At 39.5% G+C, this 20,151-nt stretch overlaps 1 protein-coding gene across 10 annotated transcripts in view; it reads left to right on the top strand.

Annotated features, from left to right (window-relative positions):
• The first annotated feature begins 1,027 nt into the window (after positions 1–1,027).
• NEB (nebulin) overlaps positions 1,028–20,151 on the top strand; it is a 234,760-nt gene continuing 215,636 nt past the window's right edge. For all 10 annotated transcript variants that reach the window (XM_057744557.1, XM_057744559.1, XM_057744556.1 and 7 more), the window contains exons 1-10: positions 1,028–1,098; positions 1,728–1,811; positions 2,356–2,420; positions 5,760–5,801; positions 7,424–7,624; positions 9,465–9,572; positions 10,042–10,146; positions 11,230–11,334; positions 11,990–12,094; positions 17,399–17,503. In XM_057744557.1, the coding sequence (XP_057600540.1) occupies positions 2,385–2,420; positions 5,760–5,801; positions 7,424–7,624; positions 9,465–9,572; positions 10,042–10,146; positions 11,230–11,334; positions 11,990–12,094; positions 17,399–17,503 (807 nt within the window). In that variant the 5' untranslated portion in view covers positions 1,028–1,098; positions 1,728–1,811; positions 2,356–2,384. The remainder of the gene's footprint in view (positions 1,099–1,727; positions 1,812–2,355; positions 2,421–5,759; positions 5,802–7,423; positions 7,625–9,464; positions 9,573–10,041; positions 10,147–11,229; positions 11,335–11,989; positions 12,095–17,398; positions 17,504–20,151) is intronic.

Raw genomic sequence — 20,151 nt, 5'->3', positions numbered from 1 at the left:
GCAAGAAGGGGAGCATACATATTGCTTAGTCAACCCCTGCTGCACGATGGAAGCATCTTCGAGGTTTTGCCTTAGTACAGGGGCGTGGACTCAGTGATGAAATCAGAGATGAAATCAGAGATGAAATCAGTGAAAATTATCTTTGGGTAGAAAATTGTTGGATAATTTTTTACAGAGTCAATGTCTTACACTCTGACTTGCATAATAGAGCATTATCTTCTAGTAATTTACTGATTTCCATTTTATCTGCTCTTGCTGTTCAGATATTGAACCCTTTTGTGACTGCATTCACACTTTGCTTCTAGGAGCCAATTGAGTAAATAGAAAATCAGTAACCCAGTTACATATGAGAGAGGCTTTCTATTCCTAACAGCTAGGCTTGCCTAGAAAGGGAGAAGGTAATGAATATGATCTTGGCATCCCCCCTAGTTTAGTAATAAAAAAATGATGGGGCCTAATCTCTCTAATTTTGCCCTGTAGATACCTTATTTAGTGTCACCATAAATATTTTCACCTATCACTTCATTTTATCATATTTTTAAAAACTGGTTTTGCCAACTTGATGTTTTCTGGATCTTATCCCTCTCTTTCTTTCACATCAGCACCTGTAACTTACCTGTGACTCACCTGGTGAGCTGTATAACAGCAAACGTATTTATCTCCATGAAGACTGGGAAATTGATGGGAAGAAAGCAGTTACAGAAGGGTTAAAGTTACAGAAGCTCAAAGTTATGCTGATTTTCTTCTCAATTATTTTGCATGAATATGGTATTAAACAAAGCTGTAGGAAATGAGAGATTAAACCTAAATTTGAACCCCATACACTGGAAGTTAGGTAAAATTCCATTACATTTGAATACTTCTATGCAAGCAATTTGTTACCCTTTATCCTTTAGTGGAATTGATGAACAGGTGGTTTTCAGAAGATCACTCAGTATATTTAGCTTCTGAAATTTGAGCGACTCGAGATCTGATTGGCTGCTCTGGCCACATGATAATTCGGAGCCCAGGCTCCCCACCGGCTCTTGTCTGGGGTTCTCAGGAGGGGAGAGTTGGGAGAGGCTTTGCTGCTGAGGAAATTTATTTGGTAGATTGAAGGTAAGGCCAATTTATAGCTTTTTTCTGTAATATTCTTTCGGGAGCTGTTCCACAACTTCCCTTGAAGTATTTTCCAAAGTTTGGGTCATAACTGGGGAAATGAGCGATGCAAGCATGACTAGGAAAGTCTGTAACCCCATTGCCCTACTCAGGCCCTACTAATACCTGACGTAGTGTCTGATTAAAGTCAAGTCCTATACTAACCAATTTATTGTTTGAGTTGGCTTTCTCGTCTAACAAATTATTTTTTTCATTTTTTGCCTTTTTTATTTTTCCTAAATATATTAGTACGAAAAAGGATCTGTGTTCTACGTTCCTATATTTATCCAGTTCCACTGGGCTTCATTTGCCTCAGAAGGAGCGGCAGTTTTGCTAGCTTAACAAAACCAGCCACAGCTGGGGTGTTGGTTTACATGGCAAGTATCTTTGGGCTAAGGGACAGCTGCTCCAACTCATCATCCACTTTTATCAAGAGAGAGTCCGACTCTCCAGCGTCCAACTAAGAAGACCTTGGGAAATCTTTTTGCTAGTTCCTGAGTTAGAAGCTTAGGCCAAAGACCCGCCCCCCCCCCCCCCCCCCCATTTCATATGTACTTCAATCAGTGCTGTAACAATTTGTTATTTTTCAGGTTTGAACAGAGCTACAGAAACGAAAGAGAAGAATCCATACAAGCCAATGGTGTTCGGGAAGAAAATAACCCCATTGCCTTGAGGTTTCTATTTTTTTCTTTCAAAGTCCGTTGACAGATTTATTTTTATGTGTTCTAATTTGAAGCATAGGATCTATTGCATACAATGCAGTAGAACAGGATGGAGACCCAAGATAGCCCTCTTAGAATTTTGGTGCTCCCAGGAAAAACTTCGACTTTTTCTGAAAGCCAAGCTGACCTTTCACTAAAATTTTTGCTTGGAGTTTTGGTTGAAAATATTTTTCTCCAAGTATTTGGAAATGTAAATACTCTGTTCCTGTGAATCAAAACCCTCTCACTCCCTCACCTTAGCTTCCTTTCACAACTTTAGCTACATGGATCATGTAGCTAGAAGTAGCGACACGAAACATATTCCTGAGGGAATCAAGGGAAAGAAATTTGAAGTCTCAGTTTTTTTAGACCTGTATTTAAATGTCTTCTCTCACTTAAAAAATATATGAACATGTAGAATGGATTAGCCTTAAATTCTGTTTTTATAATGTTATAAGATGATTTCAGTCCTGGGGATAGATTCTAATGTATTTTCCTTTGTTTGGAACATGAAAAGTTTGTAGGTGCCACTACTGCTCTGGGAAAATGGCAGATGACGAAGAGTATGAGGAGGTGGTGGAGGTAAGACTTTTAAAAATCCTGACTGACAGCAGAGCATTTTATGTGCCGACAGTTAAAGCCGTGTAGGTGAATTAATCATTTGAAAAGCACTTTGTCTATTATAACTTCACAAAGAGTCATCATCAAGGCATAAGAAGGGAATATTTTACGTTCAGTTTCACTATAATTATGTGGGATTAGAACTGGAAAGAAGTATCGCTGTTTACCACTTTTGCTTTTCTTTAAATTCTCAAAAAAAAAAAACCCCAAAAAACCAAAAAACCCCAAAGCGTGGGGTAAAAGCAGATTTTCATTTGTCTTCTGATGCTACTTCCTTCCCCACTTCCCAGTCCCCCATGATCAAAGGGACAGAGGGGATGAAGAGAAAGTTCTGAAAACGGAGCTCTATTTTATCGTGTCTGTACAGCCACAGAGGAAAAAGAGCTACTTACTCTTTGCTTCAACCAGCTAATTATCTACGTGTAGGGTCAAGTGGACGAAGTATTCAGGATAATAGATACATGAGATAATATGCACATGTGAGATGTTACGTATGGGTATATGTGCACACATTCACACGCATAGAAATCAGTGCACGATGTTCACAAGTGACCGTTGGAGCCACACTTCCCCACCAGCTCCATTATGTTTACCCAAGGGAACAAGACTAGTTTTTGCATTTGAATTTTGAAAAAGAACGGAGACCATAGTGGGCATCTTAAAAAATTCCCTCAAGGTTATCGGTGGGTATCTGACATGATTTATGAAGTTGTTAATTGTTTTATATTTATTTCATTTTGTTTTCATTATGTTATGGTTTTTCTTTACCACCTCTTGCCTTTACCACCACATTGCCACTGAATCAGAGCATCCTGAATAATTACCAATCAACAAAACATGGAAGTCTCCAAGTGCCTAAGGTACATGGAGGCAGTTTTGAAAATCTGTGCTTTTTAATAAAAATGAAATTAACTTTAAGAGTTACCCAGAATCAAATTCCAAATGAATGTGCCAAAATTTGTCTTTGGAAGACTATTTTATGGAGCAGTTTATATTTAGATTAAGAAAATTCCATTTTATTCTGCAAATAAAATTGCTTTTATTACTGAAGGACATGAAGAAGAAGAAAAAAAAACAAACCCAGCCTGAACTTCATTCAATATAACACTCAACCTCTCTGGCTTAAATGCCATAGGCCGTGTCTTCAATGTTCAGTATTATCACTAGTGAACATTTTACATGCATCCCTTATGCTCAGAATAATCACTGTCAAGCACAAACACAATTATAAATTAAATTGCCTTCCCTATGATGCTAATACCAGGAATACTTTTTAGCTTCCAACTTAAATATACCTTGCCTTTCTTAAAATAATTGTGTTCGTTGGTCACTGGAAATTGTCCTTAGTGCTAGATTTGATGGATTTAACTAGATGTCATAAAAATGGAGAGGGCTATTTTTAGGCACCTCATCCTTGCCATTTTGTTCCCATTACTGCTTCTGGGTCTGACCAGCAGGTGATAAACTAATAGACTCTGCCAGAGAGAATTGAACCAAGGTCTGTCTGACCTCAAAAAAAGATGCCATGAGAATGGGATGGTGGCAGATTTAGGAAAACAGTCAGGGAAAAATTCACAAAACAGACAGGAACTAGCTTTAAAAATATATCTCCTGGGGATCTTGTACACCTAAATAAAATTGTGCTGTCATCTTCTACTCAAACTTAAACTTGGAAAGAAAGGAAAAGGCAAAGATGTACTACCTAATTAGTGGCACAGCTCTTTAAAAAAAAAAGAGAGATTTAGCATACAAGTTAATGCCAACCATTTGGATGATGTTGCCTTTTTTGGTAAGCTTTTTTCCTAAGACTTATTTACTAATGATAAGAGCCCAGCAAAGGTAAAATTGGATGGCTACCAAAGAGCTGCTTTTACTTGGATGCTAAGAAAATCCAAAATAGTTGTGAATCATTCACTTTAGTTTAAAATTTCTTTTCAAGTCACTGATGTTTTGGGTGGCCAGAAAAATGATTCCATGTAGATCGGCATCAAACAGCATTTCCTAAAGTGTCCAAATGATATTTCCCATGTGATGAAGGCATAGGACGTAAAAGAGATTCTCTGTCCTGTAAGAGCTTATAATTTCTGTTGCTATGTATGAGGACACAGAGACAGAATTAGATTTCAAATTCAAAAAAAAAAAATAGTACAGGAGCAAAGAAAGCATAGGAGTGGGGGACATTAAGCAAGCTTTTTTGTTTTGTTTTGGTTTTTGCTCATTTTACTGCAAGTGAAACAGCATGATGCCCATTGACAATGGTTCAGTAATTTGATGAGAGTTCATTGAACCAAGGGCAAAAGAAAGCAGCCCTCTGAGGGGAATTTTCAGCGTTTTTTCCTCCCCCAAGTATATGTTTTGGTGGTAAAGAAAAAATGAAGCATACAATGTTATACATTTTGTTAACTGAAAAAATGAGCCAAGTGTTTCATTTTTATCCCTTTCCTTGTATGCCTTGGCCTAAACCAGTCTTGCGTTCTGTTCACCCAGCTTTGCTGGGTGATGGCTGGGGACAGGATTCCACTCTCCTTACGCATCTGAAACAAAATGTCAGCCGGTTCCTATTCGCCTCTATTTATTGCTAGTGATGTCAGAAGTAGTACAAAAGTAGATTTGACTTCAGATCCAGGCTGCAGGCACCTCAGAGCCATCAGTGGCAAATTGCTGCCTAACCTTCTTACATTTTGTGATGAGGAGTTTCATTGTAGCGCCCCTTTTAGGACCATCATGCTACTAGAAGGGATTTGCGGCATCACTCCAGAAGAAACACTTATTACTTAGTAATCAGGGTGGTATAGGGACAAATGAGATGTGCATGTGCCTTCAGATCTGTCATTTCCATGATAACGACATTTTAAAATTTTATTTACACTGAAGTTTCTGGTTTTTTTCCTTTTCATTGCTAGTCAGCAAAGAGTGAGTTTTACCACAGTTCCTCTCTGCCCAACCCACACACTCAAGATATTGTTATTATATTCTTTTCTCAGCAAACTCTATCTCAGGTACCCTAAGAAAGAATTTTATTTGTCTCAAGTAAACCAGCTTCACCAGGTAAATAGCCAGTCTCAGACCTTTCTCATCATTCTGTCTGCATCTCCTTGTCTGATGGCTTTCACTGCAGTACCCCGATGTTTCACCCTGTTGAAATGGGTTCCAAAATGTGAACAGCCTCCCCCATCTACTTCCTTCCACAAATATAGAAAACCGACTGGACTTGTGAAATAAGCCAAGTGGTTCTACTGAGGCAGAGCAGAGGTGATTTCTGCTTTCGTTCTCATGATAACCTTTGTTCTCTATTTATAGTATTACACAGAGGAGACAGTCTATGAAGAGGTGCCGAGGGAGGTAAGACCCAGACCACACCTGCACGAGCTGCCTGCTCATTAAACCAGAAAGAGCCTTCTCCTCTCTGACTCCCAGGGCCACCAAGCTAGCAAAAGGGAGAATCTGGAGGGTCACTCGCCTCTGTGCCCAGCAGCTGGTGTCATAAGAATGGATGTTACCTGTTTTTACTGTTCAATGTGTCCAAGATAGTTAGGGATGGTTTCCCCCATTACTCGTGTGATATTTTTGGTGTAGGTGATGCTTATTAGATTAATGTCATTGGCTATCACCACTCTCTGACTGCAGCAAAGGTAAGGCCCTGAACTTGTGATTTGCATGGGGACCAACAGTTTTATTGTGTGAAGTCATAACTTCTGGAGCACCAGCTCTGCCAAAAGAGATGGCACCTCCAAGCCTTTGATCTTGATGATACAATAAAATGCTACTTCGATTTTGGTACATTAGGAATTCTGAGAAAGTTATTTCCATAAATATTCCAAGTTGGAACTCCCCCCCCAAGCTCTCATGCTTCATTTTCTGCATGGAGCTGTTTCTCTTGAGCATGACGAATAGTGATGTGGATGGCTAACCCTGAAACCTGCATAAAAACTAATACCTGTAGATGTTGTAAATTGGTTAGTTTCTCACGATCACCCATACATCAGTAATAATGGGCAGAGAGCAACCTATTAGCAATGATCCGACAGGAGTAGGGGTAGTTGTCATAGATGTACAGTTTCCTTATTATTCACATTTCTATTTTCATAATCGATTCTGGAACTCTTCCTTTGGTACGGATGATATAAGCTGTGAAGGAAATTTTACTATGAGATGGATTGAAGATTGAGCTACTTATCTTCTTTTCTTACATAGAGTATCTTTAACCTTGGACTAGACCCAAACTTTGGACCTTGGTTTCTTCCACTATAAAGCCTGTTATAAGAAAGAGCAATTTCCCACCTACCACATACATAGGACTGTTGTGAGGCTAATTACCCCATTATGTTGTCATCATTATTCTTGTCTACCTGAGCATTTATTAGTGTAACTGGCACTCCAGTTCACATTAGTTAACTGACTAAGCCAAGAGAATGGTAATCATTTGTAATATTGATGTGATTAATTTTTTCAAGTTCATTATTCTTTGTCTCATACTACAGAATGCCTAGAACATGTGCAGAACAAGCAACCAGCCTTTTCTTAGAATCGTTTAAAAGTTAATATTGAAGTCAAGAATTTGAGCTTTGATTGTCTTCATTCTTTTGTTCCCTGATCCCAGTTTGCTTTTACTTTACCCACGCAGTTTAAGAAGATTATTAAATGTTTGAGAATATTTTGATTTTTGATTTTTATCGTATTTTAAAGGCAAATGGAATTTTAAGGCAATGTTGCAAGTCAGGAGTAACCGTTTATTCCACGCAATCTGACACAGTCAGAATTCAGATTTATGTAACACAATGTGCCTTCACATGGATATGGCTTGTGATTTCCTGCTTTGGCCTGCTTTAGATGTGGAGAAGTAACACCAGGAATATCAATCTGACTTGAAGTTAGAATAATGTATATCAAGACTATGGTATCTCACTTTTTACTTTTGTAACAATGTTGTCAAATTTTGATATAACTGCATGTTGAATTTTTAGACAGTAACAAAAGTCTTTGAAACTACGACAACAAGGACATTTGACTATGAGCAACCAGAAACTTCCAAACCTGCACTGGCACAGCCGGTACCGGCAAAGCCGGTGGACAGGAAGAGAGTTATTCGAAAGAAGGTGGACTCTTCAAAGTTCATGACTCCTTACATTGCACACAGTCAGAAAATGCAGAATCTCTTTAGCACAGTAAGTTTCAAACAACTTCTGCTTACCTGGTTTTATTATTGAGAAATTGCTGATCTCAACCAACTCTGTTTTGAATGCTGGCTGGATTTTTTTTTCAACCATGTATGAGACAAAACTTATTTTACAGAAACGTCTTGTAACTCGAATTCTGCTTTCATGTAATTTACTTGCACCAGTGCAGCATCAGGGAAAGCATCCTTATCAAAATTATCCCTACAAAATAAGCATAAGGCCAACTATAAAACATTTATTGGTATTTAATCACTATTTGTTAGCCAGTCTAGAATAATGAAATCATAGTTATAGATTAATAGATTTAGATATAGATTTATACATAGATTTAGTTAAAATCAGTTCGCAGAAGCTAAATAGCACTTGTTTACCCTATGTTTGCGCACGGCGCCTCTGAAGTAGACTAGCTAACAGTATATAAGAAGATCTCTAGGAGGTATACGGTGAAAAACAATGTGTAGTTTAGAAAAACAGGATCAGAGTAAGAACTCATCTGAAATTGAGGATCAGAATATTCTACGGTACCTTGGAACAGAGGTTTTTAACTGTGGCTGCACATTGGAATTCCTAGGAGCTTTAAAACTACTGATGCCCAGGCTGTTCTAGTTTAATTGGTCCAGGCAGGCTTGGGGCCTGTAGAGAAGGATTTTTAAAAGCCTCCCAGGCTCTAATGTGCAGTCCAGGTTGAGGATCACTGCTCTTGATGATCCTTGGTCCTTAGATTTCCATGTACAATTCTGTAAGTTACACTGACTGGCAGCAGGTTGAGACACCTTTGAGTGGATCTAACTTGTTGATTGTCCAGGACAGACTGAGGTCTCACTACGTGGCCTGATTGCACATCCTCCGGAGGCTTGAGATGAAAGGTACTCAGGGGAACATCAGATTATATAGGGTTAATGCTTATGTCAAAAGCATCCTGTTGTGGTTGGTCAATAAATATTCATTTCTGGTTGAGTGTTAACTATTGGGGACTATTTGGTGAATTTCTACTTCAGATTCTTGATTGGTTTAAATTTAGGTTTTCTAAGACTTACAAAAAAGAAGATTATCTTGCCTCTTATCGCTGTAGAATTCAACAAAGATAGAAAATTTTATTTGTCAATTTATTGCCATAAAAATCTCATTAATTCAAACACTAATACCCGAGAATTTCTGATAGTCTGAACAACATGTTGACAAAGCTTTGTAATATTTTTAAAGTGGTTAGTAATGAAATCAATAGTATAATTTAGATTATTGGCCATTTCACTTGAGTCTTCCTGAAGCATTAATAATGATAAATTATGCATATTATTGTTAAAGCAAGAACTTGTATGTTTAGCAGAAATAGTAAAATTGGATTCCTTTTCAAAATACTTCGTAATTTAGACTTCCCATTAATTCAGCTGGTGTCTCAGTTATCCAAATCACTGAGATTTAGCTGCAACTTCTGAATTGAATATTTTTGCATTGTATTAGCAATCAAATCTTTTTAGACTTGTCTCAATTTCTATACTTGTTTCCTAAAATTATTGAGGTTCCAGCTTTTTATGTGTGAATTCAGACAATAAAAATATTGAAAGAATCGTTTTAAGGCACTTCCAAGACAATATTCTATAATAAAATTTCTACTGTCTCTAGTATTCAGCCATGTTTAGGAAGAACAATTAACATATCTATTTTAGTTTTTGTTGAGAATCAGGGTAGGGGACAAAAAGAACACTGTTATAATTGCTAATTGTTATAACCTGCAGGATTAAAAAAAGTAAGATGGGATGTGTACATTACCTGAAATTTCTGCTGCTGTGTTGTCAGGTTTTAGGCTAATATCTGATATTCTTTTTAGAATAAATACAAGGAGAACTATGAGAAAGCAAAAGGACAGCCATACGCCATCACAACTGATACCCCAGAACTTCGCAGAATCAAGAAAGTACAAGATCAACTCAGTGAGGTGGGCTGCATTGCTAAAATAAAGGAGAGAGACATTTCAAAAATATGCCTCCTGCTAGGAATTTGCGGGTTTTAAATAGGTATAGAGAGAATAAGGAGTCGAATTACTATGAGCCAGTCCAGAAATCTAGAAGAAGCATTGGCTGTAGATTATGTTGCTCTAAATGCGAACCTGCAGAGACTTCTAAAAGCTTGGCTTAAAGGTGGTATGAGATGGGAGTTCCCGCTTGCTGTGATCCTCCATACTGGAGCACAGGGAGGCTGAAATTTGCCCGAGAAAGCAGGCAAGCAGTAAATACAGGTGCTTTGTAGATCTTTGGAGATCACAGTTTTCTACCTAAAATGTAGAAACTTGGCTTCGTGATGCAGACATAAAGTGATTGGGTCAGTGCTCTTAATTATGAGATATTCTTTAATATACTGGTATGTTCATGCCTGTCATGAGTTCTAATTGTGCATTACTTTTGCAGGTTAAGTATCGAATAGATGGCGATGTTGCTAAAACTATTTGTCACGTCGACGAAAAAGCAAAGGACATTGAACATGCAAAGAAAGTGTCGCAGCAAGTCAGTAAGGTAAGGTCATGGTATGAGTGGCTGGGATACTAAATAGCATGTGCATTGTCTCTGCCTGGCCTTAGAGGAGAAAGCTGGACAGGCCAGATCCTGCTTGCCAGTCCCTCTTGAGTCCGCAGGGAATGCAGGCTGTAATGGCCACACGTGTCAGGGAGGCTGCACCGGTGACTGAAGTGGCCTGTCAGACCTATGGGGGTTGGAAAGTCCAGGCCCTGCCACTCAGCTCCAGCCAGTTGCTGAACAGAATACAGTCCCAGTGTTGCCAGAGTCTCTTATTTATCTATTTATTTTTTTAAGCTCTTTATTGGAATTAATTGCTTTACACTGTTGTGCCAGTTTTTGCTGTACAACAAAGTGAATCAGCTGTATTTATACATATATCCCCATATCCCCTCCCTCCAGCGACTCCTTCCTACCCTCCCTATCCCAGCCCTCTAAGTCATCACCCATCATCGAGTTTATCTCCCTGTGTTATGCAACAGCTTCTCACTGGCTATCTATTTTATAGATACTTGGTAGTGTATATATGTTTACTTGGTAGTGTATATATGTCAATGCCACTCTCTCACTTCATCCGAGCTTCCCCTTTGTCCCCCACCCCGTGTCCTCAAGTCCGTTCTCTACATCTGCATCTTTATTCTTGCCCTGTCACTGGGTTCATCTTATTTATTTTTTTAAGGAAACTGGGAGGTCAATTTTTATGAGAAACCTCCAAATTTCAAATGTAGGCAACTAATTAAAACATTAAAAAAAAAATACCATCTGAGTCAAACACATCTACCATCCAAATTCAGTCAATGACTGTCAGGTTGCAACCTTTGAAAAGCGTCTATAGGGAATGAGAATCATGATTTAGTTTACAAAATGAGGCTTTTCAAGTAAAAGCGTACTAACTCAGGGAAAGGGTCATGGGGTGTCGACATGGTCAGCATTTCCATGATGGATGCTGGTGGCACATCAGCCGGCTCTGCGTGAGAACAACTGGAGTTTGAAAGACTCTTCACTGTGCTCTCCTTCGTGCTCTCAATCCTCACGCCCTTGCTGGAGACATCAAACCACAGGTCCTCTGTTCTTTCTGTCCAGGTTTTATACAAGCAGAACTGGGAAGACACCAAGGATAAGTACCTGCTTCCTCCTGATGCCCCTGAACTTGTCCAGGCCATCAAGAACACAGCCATGTTCAGTAAGGTAAGGGCCTCTGCTCTGTCGCCACTTCTATCTTCTTGTGTCCTCCCAGATGTCGTGTAGAGGGGTAGGCTAATCTGGAATACGGTTCCCCAGCCATTTGGTGAGTAACTGTGAGACACGTGGGGCTGCTGGGGTCGGGCTGGACAGGAGGAAAGGAAAAGAAAGCCCCTGGGCCGAGTGGAGGAGAGGGTCTAGACAACCGGGGAAGGTGCAGGCAGAAAACAAAGACATGCCTGAGAACCAGCTCTGAGACCCACAGAGATCCACAGAGTGTAGAGCCTGCGCTACACTTTGAATATTCCTGGCTCTCACTCTTATTAAAGGCTTATTAAAGGTTTAAGCACAGCAATGATGCAAAGTGCTTCCTAGACCCTTACGCTTGCATTAGTACTTGTTGCAGGAGGCAGGTACAGTTACAGAGAGGAGGTGAAACAGCATCAGACACATATGCCCTTCTGTAAATAAGAATGGTCAGGAGAAGCTGGAGAAGCTGGTGATAAACATGACTTACATTGAGTAGAATTTGTGAATTCCATTTACCTTTGCTGTCACCTTGCCCTGGGTCCTTTATGCCATCGACGGATGAATTCAGAATTATATGTTTCAAGTAAGGGTGTTCTCACGTTCTCATAACTTTCACTCTTCTCTGATTTAGAAACTGTACACTGAAGACTGGGAGGCTGACAAAACTTTGTTTTATCCGTATAACGACAGTCCGGAGCTGAGGAGGGTTGCCCAAGCCCAGAAAGCTCTCAGTGACGTAAGTGCATTGCAGTGCAGACATTTGGGAGTGTGGAATCAGGACACCTCGAATTATGTCTTCTAGCCGGAAGTTCATTGCAACCCTTCCTTTAAAAAGTCTAAGTGCCACTATTGCAGAGAAGTACATCTAGAATCATTATAATTTATGATGTCTAATTTAAATTAGTTTTTATAATTTATATTAGATATCATTTAGTCTCACGCCCTTTTCCTACTGGTGAGGAACCTGAGTCTGAGGTCACATAAGTAGTTAGTGGCAGAGCCCAGACCAAAAGCCTTGTCTTGTGATCCTAAGACCAATGTTCTTTCCGCTAGAGCATGTGTCCTTCTATCCCCTTGGCTAGAGTGAAGTTTCTCTGTGACAATAGGTGGTATTATAGCCACCTTCCCAAATGTATTTAGTGAACAGTGTTATTGAAGGTTTTTGATTTGCCATCCTAATCATGAAGTCTGAACTGTGGTATGTCCCCTTCTTCTGCATGGGGGCCCTGAAGGTACTTGTCCAAACATCTTTGTGTGGTTATCTCACAAAGAGCTCCCGCCATTGAATATACGTAGAGGATATTTCAGAGTTGGTAAGAAAAAATCAGCAGCCGCGCTGGCCAGAATTTTAGTATCCTAGACCTTGAAAACTTTATTAGAGGAACTTAAACGGCATAATAGAGTCCTTAGGACTGAAAGCAGCAGCAGCAGCAAAGACCCACACTTGGGCCCAGCACTAGCCCTTGTTTTTTTTTTTTTCCTCTTAGATGGATTTAGTATTATTATTATTATGATGATGATGATGATTTTGGGGGAGGGTACACCAAGTTCAATCATCTGTTTTTATACACACATCCCCGTATTCCCTCCCTCCCTCGAGTCCCCCCCATCGACCCCTCCCAGTCCTCTAAGGCATCTTCCATCCTCGAGTTGAACACCCTTCGTTATACAACAACTTCCCACTGACTAGTCCTTGTTTTGAGAGACTTTATTTCTTACCCCTCGATTTGCTAGAAGCCATATTGAAAATAAGACTGCTCTAGTCTTCAGGAAAACACTGTATTATCGAATGAGACGTTCTCTTTCATTCAGTAGACCCCTGAACCTCTTACATTCAATACGGACTTAAGGCACTTGGCATCTTGCGACTCATTAGGATTTACTTCCAATGCACCTTAGGATCCTATCTTGCCCTGAAATGACACAGACTCATTTGAAGTTATCTCCAGCTTTTGAGGTCTATTTTTTATTTCCTATCACTTGATATCAATTGCAAGCTTAATAGACTTATTTCTATCCCAGTTTGCTTATAATTGACTAAAATATAGCACAGACATAATCCTATCCATCTATAGGGTAAGCTAGGAAATAAAAAAGCATACTAAAATTTTAAGGCCAGCTAGTAAATGGCACCAATTTTGATGTGGTTCTGCTTCTCTTTTAAAATTAGCTTTTTGGTTTTGTATCTCATAAATATACAATGTTGTTGTGTGACCTTTATCAAGTGATCAATAGTTTTTTTTATTGAAACTTCATTATGCATGCATACCTGGCAGGATGAAAAAGTACAACAAGACATTTTCACCTTTTTCCCTGAGAATTTAAAATCAAGCTGGTAAGATGAAAGTGTTGTATATCAAACAACAAGACAAAAGTAAACAAAACAAAAAACCAAACCCAAACCCTACAGTCTAATACTTGCTCAGAGAAAGGCAGGACATAAGTGAATAATCAGAGAAGGTCATGTGGAGGTGGTGATCCTGAGGGAGTTGGTAGTGGTGAACATGAGAGATAGTACTGGACAAAGGGACAGAAGTGAAATCAGTCTGGGGTTTCAGGGAACAAAGAAAATGAATGCTTCTTGAGATAAAACCATAAGGGAAAAGAATATAAAAAATGTGTATATGTGTATAACTGCATCACTTTGCTGTACAGCAGAGATTGGCACAACATTGTAAATCAACTATACTTCAGTAAAAAAAATTAAAAAAGAGAAAGTGAATGCTGTTGGGCGCTCAGTTAGGGAGGCACTTGTAAGAAACTGGTAGCAGGACCTTGAAAATCAGACAGAATAGCTTTGATGTGCTATGGTAGGCAATAAAAGGCATCATAAGATTTTGGAGGGGAAAACAACATGATAAAAGTAGAGTCTGGAGAAATTTTGATGGACCATATGGTGGATTGAAACTAGGAAACATCATGATTTGTAGGACACTATTTTAGTCATATGGACAAATCAGAGGGATGATGGAGACAAAGGAGAGGAAGAAAGCAATCTGAAGGTAATAAGTATTTCAAAAGTGTTAATGACATTAGATTTTAGAGACGAAGATGAGAAAGGAAACATCCATGAGTTGATGATAAAGAATGGTAGTCTGAGTGAACAGGGGTTTAAGTGGTAAAGATGCATTAGTGAAAAGAGAAACAGAGTTGAGATAATGGAAGAAATATTCAGATCGAGGCATTTGATAAATTAGAAATTTAGTTCTATTGCACGGGTGTGAGATCATGACAGGGATTAATATTTGAGAGTCAGATAATTTTTAAAAAGTGACAGCTGTAGACTTGAAAATGTACGAGGGAGGCAGAACAGTGTAGGGCCAAGGGCAGAGTTCTGAAGGACACCCACACTTAGGACACTTGGAAAGGAGCCAGCAGAAGAATGACGGAACAAACGGTCAGAGAAGTTGAAGGGGAACCAGGAAATGCCATGTCATGTAAGCCTAGGGAGAGGTTTCCAAGAAGACACAATTTCCAAATGTCTCCTTTTACCCATAAAATAGAGAGATGAAGGGCCACAACCATGCCATTCTTGTGCTATGAACTTGGAGCCATTAAAGTTGACAACATTTTTTGAGATATCTCAATAGAAGACATAATGAAGAAGAATTTATAGTAGTGAAGTAGGATCTTCCCATTCCTGGCCTCAGAAAGACTTGGCAGTTGAGGGATGGCTTTTATTTTTGCTGAAGACCAAGCATCAGATGACCAGGCTGCCTATTAACGCTGTTGTCAGCACCACGTACTTCTACAGTCATTGGGCACCAGGCCCCAAACAAGTTGTTGTCCATAGAACATACCACTGGGTACTCTCGTAGATTTTGAGCTAAGGATTTGGTTTCAGAGGCACTCTCTCCCTCTCTGTGTCCTTAACCCTACTTATCATGTTTTCCTTATAGATAATAAGGAAAACTTAGATAAGTAGAGACAAACAACTTTGCAAACACTGAGAGACTTTAAGCTGACCCAGAGTACCGATTTCTAACTAGACAATTCTGAGCAAAGGTTCTTGAGAAATGAGGACTTCTAGATCTGATCTCTCAGAAAGTTCTTGACAGGATGTCATACTTAATAAGCATTTTTCCCGGTAGAATGTTGTTTCTCCTTAAGGACTTAGCCAGTCATGGAAAACACAGCTTGCCCTATGGCCTAAAATGAGTCTTCACTTATTGAAAATAAAGTAAGCTGTGAAATTCATACAAATACATTTTAAAATCTCTCTTTTGCAAACCAAAGCACAGTCTGTGCAGACTTGACCATGGATCATAGGTCAGAGAGATTTTTCTTGAAATTTAGCAATTTAAAATTTAAGCAAAAAAGGTCTCCATGTCTTCAAAAAAAAAAAAAAAATCTGTCTTTTGTATCCCAGTTGACTTAGTGTTTGTGAAAGCATTTATACAGGCAGGTAGATAGATATTATTAGAATGGAATATAGTTAGACTTGGTTAAAGTATGAAGAAGATGATTGTGACCTTGGAACTATCCAACCTCTTTCCTCTGTAAATAAGGATACTGCCACATGGAAGGAGAAATGATTTGTAGAAGTCTCACAGCTGAGTAGTGGAAAAGTTGGGAGGATAATTCTCCTCTTCAGACATCAGTCATTGAACCCTGGCTCCAGTCGGGTTCTAGACGGGAACAGAATTCCCTGTGAGCCATCCCAGAGCTCACAGGCCAAGAAGAGACAGACATGTAAACAACCAGTTACAGTGTTGTCTGATAATTCATTTAAAGGAGGTAAGGGCCAAGTTGAATGAGATCCCAGGAGAAGATCATCAAGACCAAAAGGGCTCAAGAGGGGAAATCCTGCCTGTCCTGAGACATGAAGAATGCAGAGCAGTTTGCAGGCAGATGGGGAGCGGGCAGAGTTGGAGCTTCCAGGGAAAGGGGACAGCATGTCTGAGGTTCAGTGGCATAAAAGGGCTTCATGGGTCTGGGGCTCTGTGAATAGTTCTGCATTGTTGGAGGCAGGGGTCAAGACTGGTGGAAGAAAAAGTCAGAGGAGTCAATGGTGAAGGGAAAAAGGAGCTCAGGAGCCAAGGGGATGCATGGTTAATAGACATGATGCTTATTTTAAGGTGAGAGAGGCCTTTTGTAGGCTGAAGGAGAGAAGCTAATGAAGAGGAAGCTGTTGACGCTGTAAGAAAGAAGAGGGGTGGCTTCTAGAGCCGGGTACACAGGGAACAGCACCCCGTATGCAGGACTCATGCCCTGCAAGGGGTGCTTCCTCTGAGCCATGCAGGGCCTGCGAGAGGCAGGGATGAGGATGGATGAAGATAAGTGTGTAGCCTGTCTTTATGAAAGAGGAAGCTGAGAGGAAAATGGAGTTGATTGGACAGTGTTGGTGTTTCAGACGAGCCACTGGGAGTAGAGACTGACTAGAGACACAAAACGGGATGTTCAAGCTTCAGTAAAGGCGAAGTGGCAGTTGGGTACCGTAACTGCAGACTATTGGGCACAGAGCACCATGCAAGTTGCTGTTCACAGAACATACTATTGGTTACATACATAGATTTCAAGCTAAAGATTTGGGTTTAGGAGACTCCATTTCCCACCTCTGCATCTTCTTCTAGTGTCCCTTTTAACCCTGGTTATGGTGCTGTCATTCCCTAGTCCATAGAGTCGTGTGATTTTCCTCAGCAGCACTCAGCATTCTGGATGTAAGAACAGCCAAGGTGGTGGTTGACTTGATCCAGGGCTGGGAGTTTGTGAGCAGGTGTGATGTAAAGACAAGAGGATGGGAGTTGAGCATGCTGGTTAGGAGAATAATTTTGGTTGTAAATCATGACATGGAGACGAAGGGAAGGGATCTCATGCCAATAGTTTTGGAGAAGAGACTCCAAGAAATTGAAATCACTAGTAAAGTTGAGAGCAAGGGCTTGTGACATCTAAAAAGGTAAGTTATGGTACACTGGAATGTAAGACTTCAAATAAAGGGGAAAACATAGTCCTTTTTTTTTTTTTAATGCCAACAAATGGGATGTGGGAAGTAGATTAATTTTCTATGGTTCATGATCATCCCTGTCTTTTATTTTGTCAGGTTGCCTACAAAAAAGGTCACGCTGAACAGCAAACTCAATTCACATCTCTGCCAGATCCTCCAGATATAGAATTTGCCAAGAAGGTGACAAATCAAGTGAGCAAGGTAAGTCAGTAGGGCTGGGACACTGTCTCCCTTGAAAACTCTGCTGAATAATCTCAACCATCAGAGAAAATAAGGTGAACCTAAAAACACAACACAGTATTTTTGCATATGACCCTGAAAATGGTACAGTTAAACAAACACATCCATTAACACCGTGGAACCATGTTCATAAATATTCAGCCAGCTTGATCATTTAGTGATTGATACATGGGAAAGTGTGTTTTGAGAACAGAACCCATGTCCTGATGTCCTTTGACATTTTGACGTATGAGAAGGATACTAACAGAGTAACCACATAACCACAAATTTCCACCAAGGATCTGATTTTTTAATTCAGTGCAAAGACCGCATATAGTTTTACGATCTCAGTCAGACTTGGAGAAAATAAGAATGCATGCGTGGTCTCTCAGACATAGCTTGGTTAGACAGCCGTGGGCAGTGCACCTCATAATTTTTAAGGCCCTGGAAAACAGCTTAGTCTGTCTATATTTAGTCTGGTAAGCTAGCTCTGTGGAATGCAGCCCTGACAGGGAATGCACAGAGACAGATGTTCAACAGATGAATAGATCCATGCTAAATTCCTATTTTAATTTGCCCAAATCAGGCCACTTTCTCCTGAGATACTGCTGCTTTTAAATACTTTACTTTGCCTTCTGTGGAGTTGACTGTCAGTTTGGTTGGGACCAAACTGACTTTTGAATTTTGATGGGACCTCAAGATTTCTATCTTGTTTAAATATTGGGGTGGGGCAAGAGTATGTCTCCAGTAAAGGAGAAGGAAGAAAATTACATATAATGCAATCTATTCAGCAACATTTTTTAGTGTCTGATATTGCAGATTACCTACTGGTATAATCAAGGGCTATTTGGATAAAAGATCTAGTAACTGTAGTAAGTTTTCACTGATAGGAACACTGTGAACCTGAAATTTTGACCAGGCAGGGCTAAGCAGATATTAACTTTAGAACTGCTCACAAAGAGATGATCTGCTAGAAGTGTTGATATTGTAAATAGGATTGGAGAAAAGGATGGTTTTTTTTGGTGGGGGGGGGAAGAAAAATAAAAACTGCTTTCAAGTAGTCATTTAGAAAGAAAAATAAGTCTATTTTTAATTTTTATTTAAGGTGTATTTTAAAAGTACCTTACTAATGCAACATTCTTCTACCTCATTTGAGTGTGAGGAGTGGGTACTTGAAAGTGATATAAAAAAATCTGTTTCAAACTTCTCTGTAATCAGTCTCTCCACTAATTTTGGCTTGCCAGTTAGCCTAGAGCTGCATTCTTTTTTTATTTTTTATTTTTTTTAATTGGAATATAATTGCTTTACACTCTTGTACCAGTTTTTGAGGTACACCAAGGTCAATCATCTGTATTTATACACATATACCCATATCCCCTCCCTCCCTTGACTCCCCACTACCCTCCCCATCCCAGTCCTCCAGGGCATCATCCATCATCGAGCAGAACTCCCTTTGTTATACAGCAACTTCCCACTGGCTATCTATTTTACACTTGGTAGTATATATATGTCTATGCTACTCTCTCACTTCGTCTCAGCTTCCCCTTCACCCCCCACCCCCCCAAACCTCGAGATCTCCAGTCCATTCTCTGCATCTGCGTCCTTATTCTTGTCTTGTCACTGAGTTCATCAGTACCATTTTTAGAATCCGTATGTATGAGTTAGCATACAATATTTGTTTTTCTCTTTCTGTCTTACTTCACTCTGTATGACAGAATCTAGGTCTATCCTCCTCATTACATATAGCTCCATCTCATTCCTTTTTATAGCTCAGTAATATTCCATTGTATATATATATGCCACATCTTCTTTATCTATTCATTTGTTGATGGGCATTTAGGTTGCTTCCATGTCCTGGCTATTGTAAATAGTGCTGCAATAAACATTATGGTACATATTTTTTTGGGATTATGGTTTTCTCTGGGTATATGCCCAGTAGTGGGATTACTGGATCATATGATAGTTCTATTTGTAGTTTTTTAAGGAACCTCCAAACTGTTTTCCATAGTGGCTGTACCAATTTACATTCCCACCAACAGTGCAGGAGAGTTCCCTTTTCTCCACACCCTCTCCAACATTTATTGTTTCCAGATTTTGTGATGATGGCCATTCTGACTGGTGTGAGGTGATACCTCATTGTGGCTTTGACTTGCATTTCTCTGATAATTAGTGATGTTGAGCATCTTTTCATGTGTTTGTTGGCCATCTGTATGTCTTCTTTGGAGAAATGTCTATTTAGGTCTTCTGCCCATTTGTGGATTGGGTTATTTGCTTTTTTGGTATTAAGCTGCATGAGCTGTTTGTATATTTTGGAGGTTAATCCTTTTCCGTTGTTTCATTGGCAAGTATTTTCTCCCGTTCTGAGGTTTGCCTTCTTGTCTTGTTTATGGTTTCTTTCGCTGTTCAAAAGCTTTTAAGTTTCATGAGGTCCCATTTATTTATTCTTGATTTTATTTCCATGATTCTAGGAGGTGGGTCCAAAAGGATCTTGCTTTGATGTATGTCAAAGAGTGTTCTGCCTATGTTTTCCTCTAGGAGTTTGATAGTGTCTGGCCTTACATGTAGGTCTTTAATCCATTTGGAGTTGATTTTTGTGTATGGTGTTAGGAAGTGTTCTAATTTCATTCTTT

Source organism: Hippopotamus amphibius, chromosome 8 (genome assembly GCF_030028045.1).
Source record: "Hippopotamus amphibius kiboko isolate mHipAmp2 chromosome 8, mHipAmp2.hap2, whole genome shotgun sequence".
Classification (NCBI taxonomy): domain Eukaryota; kingdom Metazoa; phylum Chordata; class Mammalia; order Artiodactyla; family Hippopotamidae; genus Hippopotamus; species Hippopotamus amphibius.
Note: the sequence above shows the minus strand (reverse complement) of the source record. Positions and strands in the feature narration are given on the sequence as shown.